Raw genomic sequence first — 19349 nt, 5'->3', positions numbered from 1 at the left:
GTGAACTTTGCGAAGTTTTGCTTCAGGTTAGACATTGCCAAGTAAGAGACATTTTGTTTTCATGTGTGAGGACCAAATTAAAAAAAGACTGAAAATGCAGACCTGTCCTTGACCCATTACACTGAACAGACACATGGAAATATCTGAAGGTGCTGGTCCAAGGTGCAGGGTATCAGCAAGCAGGTGTGAGAAGGTGAAATAATTCCTTTTGACAACAGCACCAGCTTATGCAAGTGTAAATTGATTGTGAAACTGCCACGCAATTGACCCAGCTGTATTAGATCCCAATGAGCTCCATGTTTTACACCTGGACTGCTTTTGATGGCCCAGCCAAAGCTTTGTGCTGTTGGTCACAAACCTGCTGTCTCTTCCCTCTGCTCTTACTTGGGTAATATTTGGTGTCAGAATGCAATTCAAGTTGTTTGATCTTGAGTTATCTGTAAAAAGTGGCCATGAAATTATTATCAAGTGTGGGTGAGTTAATTGGGTAAAGAGGAGCCTGGGAGCTTCTATAGTTCTGAACATCGCTATTGTGAAACAACCAAGTTGCACTCGTGAATCATGGAGCTGGGGTTTAAACACAAGTCACTGACCCTGAAGAAGATATTTTTACAGCATTTTCTATACAAAGCTGTCCTTTTGCTGATATTCTGTAAACAGTGTAAGGACTCATTTATAAGTATTTAGTTCAGCTAGAGCTGTTGGATGTCCTTGGTATTTGATGTTCAGTTAAACTAGGCCTGGGGATAACTAATTGTCCTCTAATTCCCTATATCCTTTGAGCCTTCTGTCACCTCCTTCTTCACCACCATCACCATTTATCTAGCAGTTAGTTTCCTTGCAGGTTCTGTGCTGGAAATGACTGTGGTGGTAACGATACTTTTACAAGTTCCTTTTTCCAGGGGAGACCAGAGTCATGGCAATATTTTGTACAGAGAAAAAATGATCACTGTCACACAGTGAACTCCAAATAGCTTTCCTCTGGCACCTAACACTGTTCAAGATACCGAGCTATATATTTTGACAGAAACCTATTTCTGATTTTACAGTTTTAGTGAAGAATGGCTTTTTAACAAAACCCTGTAAGGCACTCAGTACATTTGGAGTAAAACTTCTTAAACTCTCAAGGCTTTCTTTAGCCTTGAAATTGAAGCACCACATCTAAAGCTTGCCTTGGTATGGTCAGGAAATTGGAAGTGGCCTTCAGCCAAGTTTGGGTCCATTTTGTTTTACCAAGCACCTTTTCAGCTTGCTTGGAATGCTGTCATGAGATACCGCGCTGCCAAGCTCAGCCTGGCGCAGCTTTATGGAGTATCCTTTTTGTGGTGCCCTCTTCACGTCCCAAGTTCATGGTGTGCCCCTGTCATGTGGCAATGTGTGTGTGATTCTGTGACTTCAGGCAGCTTCGTTTTACCTAATGCTTCTGGCTCCCATGCTTGTTAGAGTATTTTCCTGTCTTTCTTAGAAAGAAAGAAGGGAATATTAACATTTCCTGACTGAAAAAGCCTTTATCATTACACTGACCCTTCCTAGCATAAACAGCTACGTACAAACTCAAAAGTGGCTTGAGAACGCTCTGGAGTCACAGAAGTCAGAAGCTGACTAAGGAAAGGGCAACAATCATTAATTTTTTTAAATCTCATGACTTTTATTCCCAAATGATGTCATGATATTTGTAAGTTGATTTGTGAATTTTGAGCAGTTGAGATTTACGGTGTTAATATTTTTTGCTTATTCACCTCTGATTAGGTAAATACCCAAGCAGAGAAGAAATTACACCGTTTCTTCTTACTTCTTCAATGACTCAGTGCACTGTAATTATGGGCAGGAATTGCACGGAATAAGTTTGATCCTTATATATAAGGATTCCTTCCATAAATATAGACCTGAGACCTTATGTAATGGTTCTCCACAATCGTTACATATATCCTTGTATGTTTATTTATTAGACAATAAGCTAAAACATGCTTTGTTGCTCAGATTTTCATTTTTTAATCTCTAGAAATAAATCTCAGGGCTTACAATGGGCCTAGTAGCAGGACTTTTTTTTTTTTGTTGTTGTTAAAGTTACTTACCATTTCCAGTTTTAATACCTTCTTTTTGGTTGTTTAGAAATTTCCTAGGTTTATTCTGCTCAAGAAAATATTTTTCATGCAGACTTTTCATTACCTTGAATTGCTTGGGAAAATTCAACTCAAACAATCTATCAGCTTCTGGGAATTTTAGGGGAAAGAAGATACTTTTATGATAATATTGAGTGTTTCACATCCATGTCACTGAAATAATTTGGCACCTTCCATCCTTTGGATCAAGGAATTGATGGTCGGCAGGTGAGCAGATGCTGGATATGAAAGGGCAGACAGCTAGGACTCCCTTTCTGCACAGTGTTGGTCTGGATATAGGAGCAATGGAAATACACTGCAAGGACAGGAACAGAAGGCACTGAAGACAGTAAAACTATGGCATTTCAAACTGACCTTTCTATGCACACGCACCGTGACACATGTTAGGTTATTGCTTTGAACTTTTTCCCCATTTCTTGCCTATTAAAAAGGGAAAAAAAAGATTCTCAATTGCCTGAAATGTTAACTGCAAATGGATTGTGCTAAGAGTTTGCTTTCATTGGAGTAGTTTTGGAATGTCAGAGTAATTGCCTTCAAGTGCGTGCAATACACATCCCGTGTAGATGCCTGCACCTGTTTCATGCTTGTCAGTGATCCATCACTTCTTTTCCTTATAGGTTCAGGGAATGCGTTGAAGTGTGAGATGGGATCCTGCAGCGTGTCGGAACTTTGTCTAGCTAGGTGGTACTTAGAGAGCTGGGGAGGGTTTTGAGGGTGCCTGCCAAATTGCATCTGCTAGAGCAGGAGAACCAAGTTAATCAGATGATTAAAATTAAAGGGATGGATCTAATCCTGCAAAGAAATGCTGCCTGGATTGTAGATAATTTCTGCCTTTTGGCTTCATATCTCTGGCACACCTTGTGGACTGTGTTAAGCTGTGGAAGAAAGAAAGGGATCCCTGCACCTGGAAATGCACAGGTAGTAGATATACTTTTAATAAATTAGATACATTTCACTGCTCAGTGTCAGTATTGTTTAACTGGATGAATGCTGCTTGTGTTCGGATGTAACCGGTTAAACCTCTTTGTTTTTTTTCCTGGAGCAGCATTTATTTCTCTCTTTCATACTGGCAGTGTCTAGGTCTGGACGGCAGTAAATCCTAGGCAGATGATGTGCTTTTCAGGAAGGTGCATCTCTTTTTCCCTTGCGTTCGAAGGGCTTTGTCTTGCCATTAAAACATCCTCTAGTGACCTCTACTGGGTGCAGCACAAGGGAGAGCCTCAAGGTTACTTTCTGTGGCCACGGTGGGAGCAAGGTTGCCAGCCCTTCTTCCTGAGGGACTCAGAGATCCCTAGTAAGCCCCTTATTTGTGGTCAAGTGAATGTGGCGTTATCTCCCCAAAGAATTGGCATCACTTGTTATTACATCACGTGGCGAAGATAATATGCGTGTTTGCTGTGGTTTCCCAGAAAGTAATGCAAGGATTACCCATCATGTGGTAACTCGAGAGTTTTCAGAATTCCTAACAGAAAACATTACTTAAAAGAAATAGATGAGTTTAGGAAGGCTAAAAGGAAGACACTTTTTTCCTAAAGTATTCCCAAGGATGTAGGTTGCCAAAATGCTCAGGATTTTGATTAGTTTGCTACAAATGATTTTTTTTTTTCTTTCCTTGAATACAGCCACTTCCAGAATCTCAAAAGTGTTTTCATGACAAAGGTTTGAGGTCTGAAAAGTCTGCAACCTTACACTTGTATGTTCTTCTAGTGTTATCAGCCAAAAGAGTCATGACCTATTGTGTGAATTTATAGCAGAATTTTTCACACATAGTATAAGGACCTCACACAATAGTGATAAGGAGAACAATTGAAATATTCTGCATATATCAGCACGCAAAATTAATACGATTCACAAAGAAATCACGTGGCAAATAAAAAAATCAAATCTGTTGTTCATAGTTTGCATTTTGTCTGAAACTGTTCCTGCACTCGCACCTGGGCTTGAAAAGGATCCGCTCTTTTCTTTATGCCTAGCTCATTAAAATTTTGCATTTTCTCTTGAGTGAATTGTAATTTGAAATTAAAAAGAAATTAGTTTCATTCCAATGTCGTTCTTTTTAATTTCATTCCATTTGTATTACACTTCTACTGTTTTGCTACTGTCGATCTATTTTTCAGTTTTTAAGACTTAAGGCCAACAAAATACATGGTATTTGGTAGCAAGAGAATTGTATCCATTGCACTGTGAAGAAAACAGATTTTAAAATAACCTGTATTAAGACTACCAGAGATTGTTTTCTAGTCCTTATTAGCATTAAAGTGTTTTTTCCTGAATTTTGCATAAGTCAGAGCTCTTTGCCAGTTTTCTTGCACATAATTAACTCACTTTTGAAATTCAGAGTGGTAATATCTGTCAGATTTCCCCCCCCTTTTTTTTATTGCTCTGTGTATGTTGCATTTGTTCTTTTGAGTTGAAAGGTCCTTCATAAAGTGCAAGTTTCCCAGGCTGTCTCCTAAGTCCTCGTACATAGAAAGGTGGCATGGACTCACAAGTATTTCAAGGGCAGGGCGAGTGTCCTCTCCAGGAACTGGCAGTAGGGCTGTGCTCATGCAGAGATTCCTGGGTAATTGGAATCCTTAGCTTTGGGAGCAAATGAGGCAACAGCTGCCTGAAACCAAGACTGTTGTGTTGTCATCTCAGGACCCCATGGCATGTCCATTCCTTCCCTCTTCCTTTCTGGAGAAGCATTGTTGTCAACTGCAAGAAAGCAGTTCCTCGAGCTCCCTTGTCCCTGTGCATGCTGATATGTGTCCCGTGGCTCTCAGACCTGTGGAGAGGGAACTCCCAAAATAAGGAAAATTGGGAATTGGATCAAGAGAACTCTATGGGTCTTGCTCATTTTTCTGCAGTTCTGGTGAAAATGTGAGTTTGGCTTCCTAAGAGACTTTAAGGGAACAGTTCTACCCTTTGGTCATGATACTCCTTCCCCAGAGAAGTGCTAATTGAGAAATAATTTTAAAATTATAGCAAATAACTAGCAGCAAATCCATTTTGTTTCTGTGTGTGATACTAAAGCAGAACACTACTGCCAGTGGGAGGTAGCTGGACTGTTGGTGACCCTGTGTTTGTTCAGCAGGTTGTGAAGGGCCTTTGGTAATAATTGCCAAAGTGTGTTATTATGAGCAAGCAGAGTCCCTAACTGGGACTGTGCGAGGCTTAGCACAGGTTGGATCTACTCCACAGAATTCGTTGTCTGAACAGCTGGATAAGGGAGAAGTGAAATGAGAAACAGGTACAGACATGGATGAAGACTGTGCTAAGGTCATGCTCTCAGTCAGTGACATCTGTGCAGAGACATCTGCAATGTGGAAATGAAATTGCTGACTCTCTGTCTAGTGTCCAGTGTCCTCTTTACGTGGCTATATGCTGAGATCTGAGGGGAGGCATGCCTCTGAACCCTCAGCCTCCTGGATCCCAGCCATTTCGTGAGTGCTGATTACTTTGCAAAGCTCCTATACATCATTTGGTCCAGGATCTAACATTTCAAAAATCTATGGCATCTTCTAGATATCTTTATTTTTCTGGTGTTCACTTATGTACAATTTACTTTGTCCTTTCCCTGTTAATTCTGCTTGATTTTTATTTAGATCCCATGAATATCATGGTTAAAGTCTTATTTGAACCTTTGGAATACATGACTGTTAAAACAGCTGAAAGATCAGTTTCAGTACAGCAAAGGCATACATATTTATTTCTGTGTAAAAGATGTTGCATCTTGTCTATCTTCCCTTGAAAACTTCTTTTTGACCCTGGGTGCACAGCTTAGCAAAGAATTCTTTTGGCCATGATTGTTCAGAGGTGTCATGTTACAGATTACCCACCCAACCAATTTGTAATATACACGAAGGTCCGGGGAGAGGCATTCAGCCTGTCCCTGTGACCTTTCTCTTCTGGCATCCTTGTGCAATGTCTTGTGGACACATGTAGCAGAAGTCACGGTGCAGTAAAAGTGACTTTCCAGCACCGAATGTGGAGTGAGAATTCCAAACAAGGGCCCTTGCGTGGGAGAGGCACATTTCTGTTACCTTGAACGGAAACCTCACATGTAAGGAGCATTTTAAGGGGTTCAGTATCTTTATTTTTCCACTTATATGGACAACCAGATGTAATTCCTGCTGTTTGATCCTTCTGTGTTTGCTGAAAATGTTTTTTTAACTCTCCTGAGTTAAAGAATTTGCTGAACTACTTATATTGAAAACATGCATTGTACAGTATGTAAGGGAGGATTTTTTCAAGTGCTATGTAGGCAGGTACTTTTAAGTGCTTATTTGCCATTTGCAAATTAAATTCTTTAGAGAAATGAAAATGAGGCTTTAAAATATGACTTCATGCTAAAGAAAATGCATGGGATGTGGTTATAATACACGTAATTTATTTTGTTATTGACGATAAAAAAAGAGTATTTTTCCATCATTCCCTGTCTTCAAGGCTAACTAAGCAGACATTCTGGTACATGAGATCTCCCTACACCATGCCTGGACTAAACAGTGATAGAGCAGATATGAGGGCAGATAGGTTTAATTTCAGTTATGATCCCACCTAGTTATGACTCTCTCTAGTTTACCTCACATCTTAAATAGGGACTGGAGTTGAAGATGATAGAGAAAATCTCAGCCTTTAAAGTTAACTATTTTGCAGGGAGACAACAAGTTGTGGGGTGATTTTGTCTTGACCTTTGATGCTGCCATAGCTGTCATTATCATAACTACATTTTAAAGGACATGTTCACTTAAGGAATTACTGCTTTTATCAACTCAAACATATTCTGCTGTCTTTCTGAAACTCGTAGTAGACCCATGTTTGGTAATTCTAAATCTGGAGCAATTGCCTAAAGCATCTTGATCCTGCATGTTTTAGACCATAATAGAGGAATCCTATATTCTCCTATTTATACCTACCCTATGTATTTCTTCCAACTCATATCTTAGCAGGATTTTATAATGTTTTCATAAGAAACCTGTTCTATAAGAATAGAAATATAACTCGATGATGAGAGTTTTTAAAGAGCTTGGGGATCTAAACATAATTTCATATGGCACTACTAAAACAGAAGAATGAACAAAATTCAGAAGATTAGGACAAATGAATAGGAAAAATTGACTAAAATGATTAGTTTATTTTCTGTTTTAGTCACTTCTAATCCTTTAAGCTGTCCTTTTTTTCAAGACAATATTCTAGCCCCTAAAATGCATCTTTCCAGCACTATATCCAAGATCTGTATCTTTAATCTCCCTTGTGTGTGCACTTATTTTGAGTTGTAGAATAATTCACTGTCTGTTAAAATAGAGAAACATGGAAAGGCATGAATTTATCCAAAAGCTTAAACTGAGCAGGTTTTGAAAGCATTTTCTCTTCCTTTTACTGATTCCACATACAACTACTGCCTCTCCTGCCATTTTTGGTTATTTGGCTTGTTAAACACAGTATTTGCACCACTTTTCTTAGTTAAGGAAAACACCTTGTATACTAAAGGCTGCATGAAAATTGCACTACGATTTTTTTCATCAGGCAGCTACTCCAGAGAATTGGCATGAAAATCTTTAGCCTGGAATTCTATCTGCCACTGACTGCCAACAGATTGATTCAAAGTGTGTGAGGGCCAGCATGGGGCTTGTAAGGAAAGCTTGCGCCATGCACTGTTCCTGGCTCACACTGTGCTTTACAAGGTCCCCCTGCTTTGTTAGCAGTAACTTCATGGATGGTTAGATATTTCAGAAACCAGCTCAGGATGAGAATTTGCTCCTTATGTCCCCAGACAACACAAAGTTTAAATGTATCAGAGATTATTTATGGACACTGTGAGTGACAGTTGTCACATCAGAAGCACAACAGTCTAAGCAGACAGGCTGTTATGAAACTGACTGGAGAAGCTGGGGCTTAGAAGGATGGAAATAAGCATCCAAGGTCACCCAACAGATCTGTTACAGAGGCAGGGCTGAAAGTCAGACTTTCTGACTTCCAGACTGCGGCCCAAGTCATGCTGCTACTGCAGCAGGACCCCCATGCAATAAAAGAAATGTCTTGTTTATCACACCTGTTTCTTATATTTGGAACTGTATTCTCTGAGACGCATTGTATGAAAGCCTTCCTGTTGTCAGCTAGCATTTGCCAAGTATGTGGGAGATTCTTTTTTCCTCAGGAATTATCCAGTCATCTCCATTTCAGCATCATGTGACTGCGGTAGAGAGTATTGGCTTCTTAGCTGTCTCTGACTTCCAGAATCAGTGGAATGCGTAATTGAAGGAATATGGGTTGGTAATAATGATTTAAGTTCTATTTCCATGTCTGCCAATCCTCCTATAGTTCCCAGAATCATCCTGCATCTGGAATCATACTTTTAATGTATGCCGTGTCTGGAGCTATGAATTTTCCAAAATGTTTAGCGGACACCAAAGAAAAAAAATAGACTCTCAAAATTAACCACCCCTTGGCATTATCTTTTGATAACATTTGACTTTAGAAACTGCATTTTATCCTTTACCTTGGAAATCATAATAATTTATAAAGACCGTCAATGCCAGAGAAGTGAAGAAGAAGAAAAATGGGATTCTATAGTGTTACAACTTTTATCAGCATAAATTTAGAATGAGAATTAATTTGTCAAAGGAAGCACTGAAGTTTATGCCAAAAAAAATGTTTTCTGCAAAAAAAACCCTACAAAAATCATTGCTTGGAGCATTTGTTTATCCTTTATTTAGTATCTGTCCTTGTTTTCTTTTTCCCTCAACTTTTAAAATAATGCTTTGTTTGGTATTTGTGGTACTCCATGTAGCTTAGAAGATTCCTCCAGTATTAGAAAGAACTAACTGAAATTAAAGCATAGATTTCTGAACTATGTAAGACATTTAATGTCCTGTTCTATGTTTGTCAATTATAATTGCAAATAAGCAAGTACTGTTTGTTCCAGAGGAAAGATGGGATTTTCTACCTTCCAGTAAGCTAAAATGACATGCTGAAGGATAAAGCCAGAGATGCTTCACTAAGTGGGTGGTCTCAGATTACACATTATTTTCAGTGAGTCTCTTCACATACTTGAAGTTAAGCATGTGCTGAAATGATTTGTTAAATCAGCACCATGTATTCATGTACATGGAGGTTGTCTGAGCATATACCCACAGAAAAGTTGCATTTTCAAGGAGCTCATATTCTATGTGTAAAGGCAAATGAAAGAATGGCACAACACAGCAGTACATTATTGTTCAGTGAACTTGTTTTTGTAGCTGGCCTGTGCTTGACAAGGGTGATGCTTTAATCATATCAGAGGATTTTTTCAATCTTCATTCTGCAGGGTTTGGTCTTTGTTAGGATTTTGCTGTACCGTGGATTGTGTTGATAAGCCTTCAATTGCTGATTCCTTGAAATAGGTTAAACTGCATGAGAATGAAGGGAAAAGTAAAAGATAAATCAGAGAAGTGAAGAAAAGCTGGTCCCTTTTCAATTTATTTTCAATTTCTCAGACACTTATATTACTTGTCTTTTGCAGAAATTCTCAATTTGAGTCAAACAAGGCCAAACTCCTTTGGTGTTATTCTGGTTGACACAAGCCAAGAATTGGTCTTCTGTGTTTCACTGACCAGAAAATACAGAAACCTCCACTGGGATGATTCCCCTTCCATATCAAAAAAACATAACTTCAGTGTATAAAATGGTGTATTTCAGATAAAACTTGCCCAGCTGTCACTGATTCTTTGTCAAAATTGTGGTCAAGTGGGAGTTTCAGATGTGTACTTGAAATGTAAATTCTTTAGTTTATGAAGCTGGTAAATTTTTTTGTAATACATTGGGAATTAGCTGAGCTCATTTATCTTTATTCTTTTCCAGTGCTTTCATACTTGTTTCCCCCAAAAGTGGCCCACCACCACTGTTTTGTGAGCATTGGCTGGTCCTTCTGATAGTCATATCATTAGGACTCCTACAGTATGGGAGACAGGAATTCAGACAAACATCCCTCCACTGTCTGAGCATCAGTTTAAAATCAGCAATGAATACAGTATATATGCCCTGCTATCTGATTGAATGTGGTGGGCTAGAAAATGTTTGAAAGATTTTTCCCAGTAATGGTTCTCTGAATGCAATGAAGTGAGAGAAGAAAATTACATTCAGATGAGCTGTGATTAATGGGTTACATAGGATGTGAGCCTTCAGACCTAGAGGCTTTTGTTTTTATTAGGAACCCTTGCCAAACCTCTGTCTATTTTTAACAGGTCCTAATACTAATGCAGGTAATCCTGCCCTTGTTTTCTAAAAAATCCTGGGATTTTCATGAGTTGCAGTGATAGGTCTCCCATTGTGTGCTTATCACCATAGCTTTTATTAGCTTGCCAGTGCTCAGGGAGTGTCGGCAAGACCAGTAAGAGAGGAAAGCTGACATGCAAAATGAGGCTCTTGTGTCTAGGCAGGCTCATGTCTAAACTCTCAGCAGCCTGCCAGTTGCTCTGCTTGGAATGAGCTGAAACAAGACTAAGTTTGTCTCCAGCAAGGACAAGTCCTCCTCACCAATTAGCTATGGGTGTTTTTAAAAAACTCTACAAGTGATCTTCCATTTCTGTCTCTCCCCAGGTCCTGCATTCTAGATAACTTGCCTGCAGTATTTTTTTCTTTTGAGAGGCTGATAAAGAGCAACTACAGTTCACAGTGACCTCCAGTGGTGAAAACCCTCTTCTGGAAGAAGAACAGAGCTAATACCCAATTTTGTCAGAAAGTCATTCTTCAGAGGTTTTAGGTGATGCAACTTCTATATAGCATAATACATTCTGATTTATCATGTTTTATGCTGTGTTTCTGTTGTTGCTTTTTAAAAAAAATAACCTTGGAATTTTCTTCCTTCTTCTCTTTCTTGTTTCAGAATCTTTTTACTTTTTGGGTTGACAATAGTTGACAATGGTCCTACTGGAGCCATAATTGTATATGAGCTATGAAGCTTTGCTTGATTAGGTATCTCCTGGTATAATGGCATGAGATCAGTTCTGTTCTTTTTTCCTTCAGAAATCTTGATTTTTTAAAATAGTCTTCTCAATGCACTTAATTTCTTTAAAGCTTCTTCTACATCTTTCTTTCTGTCTTTTCCATGTATTTACATATGTTATTCATGGAGGACTTTTTCCATTTTGCGTAACGTAAGGTGGTTTCTTCAGTGGTCTGTTATGAGTTGATTCTGCAAAGGTTTAGTCATCTGGATAGCCTAGACCCCACAAATAGTATGAAGGAATAAATTTTTGGAATTGATGATGCTGGAATGTGCCATTGAGAGTAAAGGGAAAATATTTCCATATTTTTCAAGGCAGAATATACCTTTTTGCTTTAGAGTCCCTCATAGCAATTTTAATAGAGGAATATTTGTCTTTGCCTACACCGGCTTCTGTACTATGGGCAGCACAGAATAACCTGAATACTTTACGTCTGCTTCTCAGCATTACTGACCTTTCCCTGTAGAAAATAGACAGCTATATTCAGGAATGAAAATGGAGCTGGATTCTACAAAGAGCAGTCAAGATGTCAGGTAATTTGTGGTTTTACAGGGGTGGGGAAGAAATTTTTAGAGTTACTATGACACAGGAATCACTTGTCTTTCCCAGATAATTTCCATTCTTTTGCGCTTTGTATGCCAAGTAAATGTGCTCCGTACCAGACATGCAAGGGATCAGAAATCAGCATCACTGCAGCAGGCCTAAGACAGCTGCAGTGAATGTAAATCCACAAGTGCATTACTTGAGTGGACATATTCTGAGTTGCAATATGGTTATACCGGGAGTTGCTTTTTCCTGGGAATTTCTATATAAATAGAATAAAACTCCAAAAAAGCATGAAGATCAGGTTTCAGAATTTGCACAGTCTTGTTTGCTAATTTTCTGAACCAAGTTTTGCTGATTATTATGGATCTTTTATTCTCATGGACTTTCTTTGGAACTCTGAGATGGTATTTGAGATGTTGTTGGAGTTCCTTGTCTTTCTCTGGATAGGATAGAATTTGGAAAACAAACTGAACAATAAAACAGCAGAGCAGGTCACTGAAAGATAGAGCACAAAATATTCTACTACAAACTGTGCTTGAGGTAAGTCTTTTCTAAATCCTTTCCAAACAGATCAGTTGGGTGCTGTTGTATTTCCTTTACAGAGATTTGCTGTACCTTTGCCACAACCCCAGTGACTGACAGTGAAAGATCCTGTTGTTATTTTAAAAGAAAAGGTTGTGTTGACCACATTTCTGCACTCCTTACTCTGGGCTGCAAGGGGGCAACTATGCACATGTTGTTTAAATATTCCCATGTGTACATGGGAATATTTAAATCCTGTAGGGCAGGAGGTTGGGTGTCATGCTGGCAAGGTGCTTCCTAGCTTCCTGGGAATCTCCCTGTAGCCTCCTCCTCATGTGGCCTGTAAATGCCTAGAATTGGAGTGCACATTTCTCATAGCTATGGAGTAAACATGTATAAAAATAGTCCATTCATCTTATTGTCCAGGCCAGCAAAAAAGCAAGGCTCAGATTGGAGTTGAGATGAAGAATTGGTGATAGACATAATAATGGACAGTTCTGCTGTGGCAGGCATGTGCTGCTCTCTCTGTAAGATTTCACTGGTAATCTCTGGGCAGTGGAACACAGACATCAGGTTTCATGCCTTTCTGAGAGAACATGGACTGCTGAAGAGATGCTGATGGTGTCACAGCGGCTTGAAAAGTTAGAGGACTGTAGTTGTCAGCAGAACAGCAGGTGTTTTAGTGACAAAGGTTCAGACCTATGCCATGAAATGTGGTGGTGCAATGGCTGTAGCTGGCTCTGCTCTTCTGGCTTATAAGTCATTTACATCAAACAAATTGGGAACTGAAGTACCTGCAGATGGTGATGAATCCCGTGGCCTTATGAGACTTTCTAATTGTGGTGTTCAGTGCTATGAATGTTAACTATAACGAGTCCACCTCTCCTCAATTGTTTCTGTTCCTTAAATGGTTCCAGTCATATTTCTTTATCCCTGCTAATAATAGATGGGATTTACAGATGGCTCATATGCCCAGGACTTAATACCGAGCACTATGAAAATGTGTCATAGCTTCAAACCATATTTTTGGATATTCTCCATGAACCTACTTGTGCCAGTACTTTCCAGAAGTGCTTCCTGAGGACAATGGTGTTTCCTCTTTTGGTTCAGCAGTGGTAGGCATCTTGACAATGAATTGTTTTCAGAGTGATTCTTGAGAATCACAAGATAATCTTTAAGAACTAATGCAAACTAATTAGAATACACAATTATAAGCTGCCCATCCTATCTTAAAATCTACAGATCTGTGGCTTTGTGTATTAGCTTAAGGAAAAAAAGGTAAAGCTGCTTGCATGCACCAATGTTACTTCCCAGCTCAAGATGAAGCAGGGCAGAAATAAGATTTGTGCTTCCAGATAAGAAATGAACGATATCACTCTAAACAGAATTTCTGATGTCTTCCTTAGAAACTTGTATCTATCCCACCTTGGATAAAGGAAAGCTGGGATGCAAGCCACTGAAGCTGTTTGCAATGTGAAGGCATTTGCAGGGCTTCATGTTTCAAATGACAATTATATTTACCCTTAGTTGGGGGAGGTGAGGTGGGGAGAGATGAAAGAGGGAATTTTTTCAAATTTAAATTTTCATTCTACCCGTCTTTTTTCTTTGTACATTGTTGCCTCAGATTCTTTTGCTAAGTATTTAAAAATCCAAACTAAATTTTAAAACAATTGTACTCAAATAGTCTGTCCTGAACTTAGGCAGACCAACTTACAGTGCCGTGGGAGGGACTGCAGAACTAATTAAACATCTGAAACTTTTACTTTGCTACCAGGTTTAACTCTGTCTCTCCAATTTCTAATGAATTCTGAAACCCCAAGGAACAAATTGCATTGTTTATTCATATTAAAACAGACCTCTAAGTCTCTGTTTGGGACATATAAATTATTGTACCTCACAGTGGAGTAGGGTATTCAAGGTTCATGTAAATTGCTTCTTGCATGCTCCCTCAGTGCCCCTGCACGGTGAAATTTTTCCTTGATTTGAATTAGTGTGTTCAAGCAGGTGAACATGTGTTAGTGCACTGAAATGATGTGGATTTAGAACCTACTAGGATCTCCCTACTTAATCTTCACATATTTAGTATTAAGACATGGATTAAGGCAATGATTCTTTGAATGTTTCTGCATACTTTGAGAACCTAAGTGTTGCTGTGTATGGAGTTAGTGAGAGGCAGTGAGCATGCTGCTGGTGGATGTTCTGTCATGTCCAAACACCCAGGTTACAGGATTCAACACGTTTGCACAAAATACTTTTAAACAGCAACATGAACACAGTGATGATGTGTTTGAGAGGGGCAGATGGCTGACTGGTCCTTGATATTCAAGTTAGAATAATGTCTTGAAATTTCAAAGAATCATGTCTCTTTGTCTGTTACTTATTTCTTTGTGTCCACAGTAGTAGGCAAACATTTGAGCACATCTTCACAAAACGGAAAGGTTAAAAGAGGTTGCTTACTTTAACTATTATTACTCAAAAGAGGCATAATTATTCTTTCTGTTGGTGTGATGCTTATCCACTCCACTCCAGCTCTAATTATGTCTATGACAGTTGAAGTTGCTCCTGTGGAGAACTTTGAGAGTAACAGTCTGTGCATTTTAGTGGCTGGATGCTCCTTCCAATCTCAAAGCTCTCAACATGTTATGAGTCCTCTGAATGACATTTCTGTATTATTGTTTCTGTTTGAAAAAAAGGAGAAACGGAGTCAGAAAGGTATTACACAACTTTCTTAGGGAGATGCAAGCAAGTAAGTAATGACTAATTTTAGTTCCCTATTATTTTCTCTTTATCTCAAAAATCTGAACCTGAAACATAATAAAAATGAGAGGAAATATTTTATTTTTAAAAAATCCTAGTTTTTTTTCCTTCCTATTTTTCTTATTTATTTCATGTTCTACTACAGTTTTGGCTAAGTCCTACAGCACTGGGCATACTGATAATATGTTCAAGAGGAGTAGAGGGCACTGACAGGTTCTTGAGATTGAAAATGGACCTTTTCAAGAAATCATGCCTCTTCAGCTCCCTTCAGGAGCAGTGCTGTGCTAGTTTGGGATGTTCCCCTGACAGTACATGCATTCAGGGTGTATTCCTTAAGAAAACATACAAGTAGTGAACATAGAAAGAGCAGTGTCTGAAAAGATTAACTGCACACACAGAATTGCAGGTGCTGCATGCCCAGAGAGACACCTGCATGAACGAATCAATGCTTGGCAAAGAAGCACTGGGTTCCCCTCGGAGGACAAACATTTAATCTCTATTGCCTCTGCTGCATTAGTCCTCAACTCCCAGTGGTGAAGCTTTGGAGACACAGCCTTCCCACTGAGGTCTGGGGTGGGATCTGCTCTCTGCTCTGCCACACGTGACTCTTCATTCCTGGCAGTTACAGTCCTGATCCCTGACACTTGATTCTGGATGGTGGCAGTGCAGACATCTGAGCCTTCGTGCTTGATCTCTGACACTGGGTCTCTATTAGGAAAATTACTGGTACCTGATCTGCCCAATTACAGCTACTTGATATATGGTGATGTTCCCCATTGTGGCATGTTTACCACTGAAAGTAAACTCAAACCAGCAAGTACAGCAGAACCAAAGAATTGAAGAATTTTGCTGTGCTCTGCAGATACTATGGATGAAACTTGATTTCAAGAAATGCCATCTTTTAAGGAAAATAGCAGGAAATAGTGATGCAGGTTAAAAGGAGAAAATGGAGAGGAAATGTTAAAAAATCAGTGCTGATCTCAGCACTTCTACCTGTTGTCAGGGCTTCATGCTCTGTCTTTGTATGCTGTGTTCAGACTAGCAGTATCTAAAACCAAAATTAGCTTCCTTCAGGTTTGTGTAAAATTGTCTTTTTATGTCAAGCCTAGTTGATTCTATTTCACAGTAAGTACATTTCAGTTAATTCAGTGGGTCTCCAGAAGATAGAAAAAGCCTTTGACTAAGCAAGCTGACTGAAATTAGTTTGCAAAGAAATTTTTAATCTGGCTCATTTCATAAGGTTTTGAATTTCATTGTAATAATTTCACACCCTTGAAGAGAAGGCTGCAAAAGAAAAACTGCACTGAAATGAAAAATGGACATGCTTCATTCCAGCAGAGTTCCAAGTATTGCTCTGCCTTCTTCCCTAGTTAATTTCACTTAGCACATCATGTGTTGATCAGTCTTCTGTTTTCATGAGCCATCATTTTCCAACACATTCCAGTGTTTTGTTTCAAAACTCTTTGCTTAGCTCCAGTGACAACTATTTTTAATTCTCATGTTGGATCATATGAATTGGTCAGGGAATAGAGGCTTGTGCTCTGGGTAATCACAGTTCATTTTCCATAGTGTCAGATGAAAAATTTAGGTAAAAACAAATGCAGCAGTCACGAAATTGAATCCCAGAGGCAGAAAGGTGAGTGAGGTCATGGCAAGGCTTCCAAATGTTTCCAGGTGCAAGCACTATGTTCTAGAGGCAGAAAGAAAGGCTTACAAGCAATAAAGTAGGGGTTTTCATGTGAGTATTTTTGAGTTAGAGGCTGGCTAGCGTCCCAGCTGCCGGTGACTAGTAGCAGTGTCTAAACTGGGGAACATGAAATGAAATTCTTACCTGGGGAGACCTTGTGAGCTTCAGTCAGACATCAGACCATGGCCAGAAGTTAATCTTTAATATTGGCCCTAATGCAACTGTCCTCCATAATTTTGTTCAGTTCCTTTTTACCTGCCCTTATTCCACCACCCCATTAATATCCTGCATCAGTAAGCTCCTCCACAATTAATTAGTGTGAGAATCTGTTTCTGATTTGAAACTGATGTGCAGTACTTGTTTTGAGTGTCTTTATTCTCTTGCACTGGGAGAAATGGCAGTCAGTCATTCCCTATTCATCTTGTCACTACAATCATGATTTTCTAGAGCTATGGTACTTCTTACAGGTGGATGTATGACTCTTCAGTGAGTACTGAAGTGAAGGCATAAGGATTAGTTAGAAACCATGTATTTATTAATAAAAAGGGGGGAAGAAAGAGCAACTGAGAGAAGAACAAACTATTTTATGAAGCTATTAAACCAGCTAAGCAGATTAATAAAAAACTGAACAATATAACCTACCTGTGAAGTGAGATTGCTCTGTGAAATTGCCGCACCTTTCCAAAGACTGTGGATTTTTTTCCTGCTTGTAAAAATTGCCTTTCCAAAGAGTGAAAATCTAGTATTTTGAGAAGAACAATCCTTTTTGCAGTGCTGCTCTTTATTGTGTGGGCAGAGTGATGAATTAATGTTTGGTTTCTGATCAGTTCTCATGTATTTCCTACCCTTAGGAAAAGAGTTAATCACGATTCCCACCAATGACATTTTTCCAAACAACATTCATGAGTTACATGATAGAAGTCATGATAAAAATACCATCTGCCCCATCTTCTCACCAAATCAAACCCCCACTATTTGATGTTCTGAGATGAGAACTCAGAATGACTGTTCTGTTTCTTTGTGCTCTCTCATTAGAGCCTAACACAACAGTGCAGTAGAAGGAAGGTTACAAGGCTGGCTCTTGCCCAGGAAAGGGAGAGACAAAACTTAAACAATGCTGAAAGCCATGATTCAAGTTACTGTGATGACAGACATTTTTCTGAGCTTTGTGGAAGTGAGGACAAAAGAGATTAGTTTTCTCTGCCTCTAGTCCTTGAAACAGTAGCAGGTCTCCCCCTTAAGTCAGGAAGGATAGTAATACCACCTAGGACATTTTCCATTTGTCCTCCATCATAATCTGGGGTTACGTCCTTAGACATTGCTCACTTTTTCTCTGCCTTGACTGTACAAAATGCTAAACATAGTCTAAACATCTTTTAAATGACTAGAGTTATATTATAGGGTTTAGAGGTTCTGTAACTTCATTGTCCTTGTGTTTATACTCAGCTTTAACCCGTGTAATAGCTGGCTATCCTGCTGAGGAGAGGAGGAAAGCCACATAGGGTATCAGTAGGGCTTTATCTATCTCTGCTTTCCCTTCAAATAGGAGAGAGAAAGAGGATGCTACTTGTATCTGTGATCCCAAAAATATCACAGAGTTTAACAGGTAAAAAGGCCCATAACATAGGCTTTCATCAGTTGCATGAAATTAGAAAGGACCATTTTTATCTCTCAGTCTGCCCTTCCATGGTGTAGAGGCCATGGAAATTGGCCAGGGGGTTTCTGTATGGAACCCAAAAACTTGTGATCAAATTAGAGTGTGTAACATTAATGGAGTTCTGTAAATAGAAGCAGAGAACAGATGAGGATAGGTCAGGAGAAGAGAGGAAAGTGACTTTGAGGTAAGAGGAGAGTTTGTTTCATAACATGACTGCTCTTCTCGTGTTTCTCTGTCCCAGAAGCAGTCACTAGACACTCAGGAATCCAGATCTGATCTTTCATTAACATAAATACAACAAACCTATTCTAAGTAATATGTTTCCTTTTTTTCAATACAAAAATCCGTAACAAATTAGCCTGAAAACACTGAAAAATGCAATAGGTCTGGCTCCTAGGAGTTAGTTTTCTTGTAGTGCATAGGTATGATGTTTCTTACTCCTGCTGTATTTTCAAGTCAGAGTTTCCTATTTGTGAGGTTTATTAACTATTATACTCCTACATAACATAGGATGTTCACCATGGTCAATTGTGCAATGCAGCAAAAGCCCAAACTTTTCTGGCTGGTGTTTCTTTGCATTTTAATCATTCAAATTTAGAGAGCCTATAGCCCCTCTTATGCAGAAGTGGGGAAGTTACAGGTGCAAGAAAACTGTGCTGTCTAAACATCATCACCCCTTTTGTGTTCTCAGATAGCATAAGAAATCCACATAGTAATTGGGCAACTACATGGAGCAAGTGGGGAAAAATAAGGGTACAAAGTCCTCACCTGTCTTTCCTTTTGCTGGTCAAGTTTCTAGGAGAGCACTGCTCTGACCATCTGCTTCACTAAGAAGCCAGGCCTGTTTACCAGTACATGTGGCTGGTGTCCTGCATGAATTGTTCAGAATGCTCCTTTCTTCTTCTGAAGGGTTCCCACTCCTATCACACAGCAGTACAGTTGTTTCCACCTGAACACTCCAGAAGGCTTTAGAATTCAGAAGTTCATGCCAGTAAGTATGAACAGTAAGCAGAGCTTCTCCCCAAAGGCTTTTCAAAGAGCAGTCAGAAATGCTTCTGGATGCGCCTGATGACATCAGATGGTGAAACACT

The 19349-nt window shown here is 39.2% G+C and overlaps 1 protein-coding gene across 3 annotated transcripts in view; it reads left to right on the top strand.

Annotated features, from left to right (window-relative positions):
• Window positions 1–19349, top strand: part of MYLK4 (myosin light chain kinase family member 4) — an 81783-nt gene that overhangs the window by 17764 nt on the left and 44670 nt on the right. Inside the window, exon 1 of one of the 3 annotated variants that reach the window (XM_063161595.1) lies at window positions 2802–3041. The exons of the other annotated variants lie outside the window; for them this stretch is intronic. Within the exon in view, the coding sequence (XP_063017665.1) occupies window positions 2886–3041 (156 nt within the window). The 5' untranslated portion in view covers window positions 2802–2885. Of the gene's footprint in view, window positions 1–2801; window positions 3042–19349 lie in introns of those variants that run through there. 3 annotated transcript variants of the gene reach the window in all.

The sequence above is a fragment of the Melospiza melodia genome, chromosome 1 (assembly GCF_035770615.1).
Source record: "Melospiza melodia melodia isolate bMelMel2 chromosome 1, bMelMel2.pri, whole genome shotgun sequence".
Taxonomy (NCBI): Eukaryota; Metazoa; Chordata; class Aves; order Passeriformes; family Passerellidae; genus Melospiza; species Melospiza melodia.
This window is presented reverse-complemented; position numbering and strand designations above follow the sequence as displayed.